Here is a 6,339-nt window from a genome sequence, read left to right on the forward strand (position 1 = left end):
GAGGAGGAGGAGGAGGAGGAGGAGGAGGAGGAGGAGGAGGAGGAGGAGGAGGAGGAGGAGGCAGCGGCCTATGCCGGTGCCCCTAGGGACAGAGAGGAGAATCGTTCTGGGAGCCCCTCCCCCAATACCCCAGAGTGAGTCTAGGATTGAGTCTAAGTCCGAAGGGAAGGGTTTAGCCAGAGACAGACACAGCCCAGCTGAGAACAGGCTGGAAGGGGGGCTTCAAACCCACAGGAGAGGCTGAACAGAGAAGCCCCTGTCACGGGGGCCTCTGAACCTAAGGGGCCCCCAGCAGTGGGTCCTCCTTCCCTTCCCCCTGCCAGGGCCTCCCTCAACTCCCTCCCCAACACCACAGTCTGTGGGTGACCCTCCACATCATCTTCCTTCTTTTTGCCACCCCCTCTCTGTCTCTGCCTCTCCCTCTCTCTTCCATTCTTCCTCTCTCTTTCCTTCTCTGTCTTTGTGTCTCCTTCCCTCCTCCTCTCTCTCTCACTTTCTCTCCTCTCCTCTCCTCTCTTCTCTCTCTCTCTCTCTGGCACAGTGTCAGCACTTGGGAAAGTGGTTTCATTTTTCTCAAGGTTAGAGGTTGAATTGTTTTCCTTCTGAGAAATTTTCCCGGAGCCCCGCCTGGGCCTCAGTGGGGTCTAGGCTGTGTGTGTGGACACGTGCATCCCCCTGTGTCTCTGGTGACGGTGCCTGACCTATGACTGGCCAACATCTGCCCTCTCTGGCCTCGGCTCTCCTGCTGCTCACAGCCTGCTGGGACTCTCCTGGGTTTACAGTTTCCCAAAGACCTTCCTCCTGACAACCCTACTGGGTGTGGCTGCTTCCCTTTTACAGACGGGGAAACTGAGGCCAGGGGAGACTTGTGTGAGGCCATGAGTCTAGCAGGAGGAGGGGGAGCCAGGCCCGAACGCATGGGGCCTTCTCCCATCCCATGATGCCTTTCCCTCGGTTTCTCTGAGGCGTGCATTTGTGTTCGGCCCCGGGGATCTGAGGGAGAGGGAGTGGGCCTGGGCTCAGAGTCTAGGGAAGAGGCTGGGTGGGACCTGGGTCCGAGGCCCAGCTCTCCTTCTGGCGTCTGGCCCAAAGAGGGGTGCCTGGGGAGGCCGGGGAGCTCCCCCTTGCTCTGGGGGGGCCACAAGTCTGGGGACGCAGCGTGGAGGCCCTGGGCTCAGCAGCCTCTTAGGAGTGGGGGGGAAGAGGATTTTGGGGACCCCCTGGGTGGGTGGGAAGCCCCGCCCTGACCCTGTGCCGCCCCACAGATCGGTTTCCTGAAGGTCATGCACAAGTACGAGGTGACGTTCACGCTGCCGCCACTGCCCAGACTGGGACGAGATGTGTGCGCCGTCCCCACCCCCAGCCTCCACCTCAAAGTCCTCAGCATCACCCCCGTTCCTGAAGGTGAGTCCCCGGGGGGGCCCCTCTGGGAGCCCTGGTATGGGGGGGCCCTCTAGGAGTCCTTGGCTGGATGGGCCTGGAGAGGCCTCTTGTCTGGGGGGAGATGCTGCCCTTAGCTTCCAGGAATTCCCTCCAGGACCTTTCCTTCATGCTTCTGGGCACCCACACTGCCCTCCCCCCCAGAGCCCTGGAGGGTTGGGGAGCTCCACCTTCTCTCTTGGTCCCCCACAAAATGCCCCAGTGTTTAGCCTCGGGGCTGGGCTGAGACGGGACACCCCATTCAGGGAGGGGCCAGAACTCTGTGGGGCGGGGTGGGGGGGCTCTCTGAGGCCCCTCTTAAGACCCCCAGCCTCAGTCCTGGTCCGCTCTTGGGGTCCTGGCAGCCCCACAATCCCAAGGTCCTGGTTCTTGTCCTGATTCTGGCCGTTCCTGACAGGGACCTTGGCTCCGTCCGGTGCCCTCTGTGACCGCCTTGCAGGTTGCGGGGTCTGGGCCTGGCTAGGCACGGCTCCCCCCTTGCCCTCTAGGTCACCTCCCGTGGCAGATGCCCAACCCCCTGCTCCGGCGGGGAGTGTTGCCGTGGCAACCAGCCAGCCCTGCACCCCCTCCCTTGCTGCCTCCCATCCCTCCTCTCCGGCTCCACAGGCCGAAGCCCCCCGAGTCCTCGGAGTTTGAATCTTCCTCCTACACTGGCTGCGGAGTCCCGGCCTCAGTTTCCTGCCCACCTGCCGCTGCTGCTCTGCCAGTGGTAGGAGGGAGCCAGGACGGACTTGGGCCAGGCTGGGGCCCTCCCAGAACGGGGAGCCTCGGGGGTGCCCTCAGGGAAGAAAAGAGTGCAGGGCTGAAGGAGACGCCTTGGAGGGACTCCCAGCTGTGGGTCTCTGCGAGGGAAGACGGGGTGTAGGCCTTTGCCCCCCCGAGCACCGAAATGCTAGCTCCGATGGACGAGCCCCACTGCCTGTGGGGAACTGGCTGGGGCCCGGAGAGGAGGAGAGCCGAGACGCAGAAGCCTGCGCCCCTCCCAGGGGCTGGGAGCATTGGGGAGCCCCCCCCAAAGATTCCTCCTTGGGGCTCCTCCCCTCTCACACAGACAGGGGCCTTCTTCGGGCAGGAGCTGGCTCTGGGCTGACCAGGGCGCCTCCCAGCATCAGGCTTGAGGCTGCCTCCGGCCGGCCCGGGGGGAAGGCCTTTGAGGAGGACGCTACGAGCCGTTCTGGGGTCCTCGCCAAGGCTCTTCCCACCCTGGCACGGGGCCCCCCGGACCTCCCCAAGCGCACCCTGCCTTCTGCCTGCGCCTCACCCCTCGGGGGTCTCTGGATCGCCTGGCCTCACGGCCTCGTGCCTTCTGGGGGGCCGGGGAGCTGGCGTGGCGCGGGGCATTGCCATGTCTTTTTCCTTTGATTTTATTGTTGGTGTCTTTTTTTTTTTTTTTTTTAAACCCTTACCTTCCATCTTGGAGTCAATACTGTGTATTGGCTCCAAGGCAGAAGAGTAGTAAGGGTAGGCAATGGGGGTCAAGTGACTTGCCCAGGGTCACACAGCTGGGAAGTGTCTGAGGCTGGATTTGAACCCAGGACCTCCCATCTCTAGGCCTGGCTCTCAATCCACTGAGCTACCCAACTACCCCCTATTGTTGGTGTCTTTTTTCTTGAAAACATTTTCTTTAAAAAAACAGCCACCAGCAAGCCCTGTTTTCGAATCAGTGCTTTGTGTTGGTTCTGAGGCTGGAGACGTGAGTGTGTCTGGGTCACCCAGCTAGGAAGGAAGTGCCTGAGGCCAGATTAGAACCCAGAACCTCCTCCATTTGGAATCTGCTCTCGCTCCTCCTGTGGATGCTTTCCGTCGGCGGACCCTCTCCGTGGAAGCCGCTCACGGTCTGACACGCATGTGGAAAATCCTGCAGCAGGTCGTCTCGGCTCGTTCTGCGAAGAAACTTTTCCCACACGAGAGTGGGCAGATTTTCACGAATCTCTTTACTGTGTGTCTTCACCGAGGACAGGGGCCCCGCTCCCTGCGCCCCCTTCCTGCCGATGCCCCTCGGGTCGAGGGGTGAAGACCAAGGAAGTCCGGCTCGCACGGATGCACCGTTGGAACAGGGAGGAGCAAATCACGAGCTTCGCCGTGGAAATTGTTTTGGCCTCACAGACCCCCTGAAAAGGGTCTTGGGGACCTCCAGAGGTCATTGAACCCCACTTAGAACGGCAGGGTCACCCCCTGACCCCCAGGGCTTCAGGGACGATGGAGGATCGCCAAAAGCCCGGCCCAGGCTCCTTCCCCCGAAGCGCTGCAGCCGTGTCCTCCTTCCTTGGCCAATCTGAGCCCGGCTCACCGTTCCCCTGGGGTCCCTGCCTTCACTGGAACCCTAGAGGGGCCCCCGACAACCCTGTCAAAAATGGAATGAGCCACTTTGCCTCATTTCTTCTTGGTGAACTTCTCCTGGGTCCTAGCAGCTGCCATCAGGCTAAATTTGTTTAATGATCTCTTCTTGAGCTTGGAGACAGAGAGGTACCAGGCCCACTGCGTGGCAGAGCCTGGTCTGATGGGGAGTCATCCTTTGTTCTTGGGGAGCGCTAGGTCTGATGGGGCCACCTCCTATTCTTAGAGAACCCCATGTCTGATGGGGAGATACTCCTGGGCCTTTGGGGAGTCATTCCTTATTCTTGGGGAGCCCTTGGTCTAATAGGAAGACATCTATTCTTGGGGAGTCCTTGGTGTGATGAAGATTCATTCCCTATTCTTGGGGAGCCCCTGACCTGTTGAGGAGACATCTCCTGCCCATGGAGCCTCTGTGGTCTTCCCAAGGATGGCCCAAGAAGATGGACTTGAGGATGGGGGGCTCTCCCTGGTGGGCTTGGCAGCCCCGACTCCCCGGATCAGACATCGTGGTCTGAGGTTCTCCTCCTTGCTGGAAGAGCCTGCTGCAGCCTGAGCCGTTCCTGATGGCCTCCAGAGCCTGGGGGGGTGGCAGATGAGCTCATGGATGTCCAGGGGGGCTCTTGGCTGGTGCTGCTCTGGGGGGAGGGGTGGCCTGTTCCCAGCCCCCCCACCAGGGTCTGGGCACCACATTGTGGCCGGGAGGGCGATCCCCTTCTCTCACCGGCCTTGTGGGAATCAGCCTGAAGCTGGATGGTCCGTCCTTCGGAATCTCTGACCTCACTCGTATCCCCCTTTCCTCGCCACCCTCGACCCCAAGAGACCCCTCGAGGTGTTCCTCTCCCCTCTGAGCCTTAGTCCTCGGCCCCTCGCGAGGAGATGAGCCGGGCCTGGGAGGGAGGGGGCCGGCGACCGCGTCTTAAGGCTATGGGAAGTTGGGTGCCGGGGCAGGAGAGCCACGAGGGCCGGTAGAGGGGGGCCGCTTACGGTGGGGGGCCAGGAGAGCCCCTGAGCCGTGGCCCCCCCGGCCCCTCCTCTTTTCCACAGGCTTCTGCGTGAAGTGCGAGTACATCGCCCACAAGGAGGGGGTGCTCAAGGAGGAGCTGGTGCTGGCCTGTGAGACCAACGACAGCGTGTCTGTCCGCGTGGTGCTGCAGGCCAGAGTCATGGGTAAGGGGGCTCAGGGGGTCACCCAGGGTCACACGGCGAGGACACGCAGATGGGGGGACCGGCCCATGCCAGCCACGATTGGAACCCAGAGCCCGGGAGCCCCAGACGAGCTTTGCGTCTTCCCTCCGGCACCATTAGTGTTGTTGGGCCCTTGGGGAGGAGGGCGGGAGCCGGGCCTGCGCTTCCAGGTCAGAGGTTAGACTGAGGGGAGGCCTCCCTGGCTCTCGGGCTCTGTCCCACCCATTTTACAGAGGGGGACACCGAGGCCCCGGCTGGAGAAGTGACTTGTCCAGGGTCACACCCCGGTACTAGGCGGGATGTTGGGAAACTAAAGTTAGCCAGACACTAGCCGAGCGGCCGCCCCAGCCTCCGTGTCCTCATCTGTAGGATCTGGCCAGAGAGGGCCGGGCAGGGGCTGGGCAGGGGCTGGGCAGGGGCCGGGCGGGGGCGGGCGGGGGCGGGCGAGGCCTTCACGGCCCCTCTGTCTCCCCTTTCCAGACCGGCACCACGGCACCCCGATGCTGCTGGACGGCGTGCGCTGCATGGGTGCGGAGCTGGAGTACGACTCGGAGCAGAGCGACTGGCGCGGCTTCGACTGAGGACGGCCTTCCCGCCTCCCTCCGGCCCGGCTCCTTCCCTGACCCCCGCCCCGGGGAGCGCCCCCCACCCAACTCTGCTGCTTGGAAGGGGCTGGGCCGGGGCGGCGAGGAAGCTCCCCCAGCCAGGGGGACACGGGAGAGGATCCCCCACCCCTTCGGCCTTAAATTCTAACCAGAAGTGTCTCGGTCTGTTGCCTGCTGCTTGCAGGGCCGGTGTCGGGTGGGTCGGTGGAGAGGGATCCGGGGATCCGGGCCTCGGGCCTGGCTCGGGCTGGGCAGACATCTGCCCCCTCTGGGAGAGGAGCCGCTCCTTTCTTGGGGGGGTGGGGAGAGGAGGCCCCTTCTGGGAGCCCCAATCCCCGGCCTGAGGGTAGCCTTTAGGGCGCGTGTGTAGGAGGGTTTGGGGGAGCAGGCTCTGATGTTTTGGGACCCTGGGGTGCCCCCGTTGTCCTGCTGACTGTCCTCTTGCCCCAAGCTGTCTCCCACCCCGTGAGGTCAAGCCTCTGCCCCCAGCCCAATTCCTAAGCCATAGCCGGAGGAGAGACGCTGCCCTCCAGGCTTGCACCTGCCTTTAGTGTCGCTCCTGCTCTAGTCCGTTTGCTGCTTTAGCCGTTCACCCCCCTCACTGCCCTGGGGGGGCCGGGCCGGGCCGAGGGAGGAGGCCGGGCACAGGAGGGGAGCGTCGTGCCCCCACCTCCGTCGTCGTGCCCCCGTGTGCGTGCCTGTCCTGTGTTTGTCATGTTGTTTTTTAAGTCATGTTGGGTGAAAGCCCAAAGGAATAAAGAGAAACAGTGGA

The 6,339-nt window shown here is 62.9% G+C and overlaps 1 protein-coding gene across 1 annotated transcript in view; it reads left to right on the forward strand.

Annotated features, from left to right (window-relative positions):
* C2H20orf27 (chromosome 2 C20orf27 homolog) overlaps window positions 1-6,339 on the forward strand; it is a 38,183-nt gene extending 31,844 nt beyond the window's left edge. Inside the window, exons 4-6 of the mRNA XM_044659271.1 lie at window positions 1,266-1,404; window positions 4,822-4,944; window positions 5,443-6,339. Coding sequence (XP_044515206.1) covers window positions 1,266-1,404; window positions 4,822-4,944; window positions 5,443-5,543 — 363 coding nt within the window. The 3' untranslated portion in view covers window positions 5,544-6,339. The remainder of the gene's footprint in view (window positions 1-1,265; window positions 1,405-4,821; window positions 4,945-5,442) is intronic.

The sequence above is a fragment of the Gracilinanus agilis genome, chromosome 2 (genome assembly GCF_016433145.1).
Source record: "Gracilinanus agilis isolate LMUSP501 chromosome 2, AgileGrace, whole genome shotgun sequence".
Lineage (NCBI taxonomy): Eukaryota > Metazoa > Chordata > Mammalia > Didelphimorphia > Didelphidae > Gracilinanus > Gracilinanus agilis.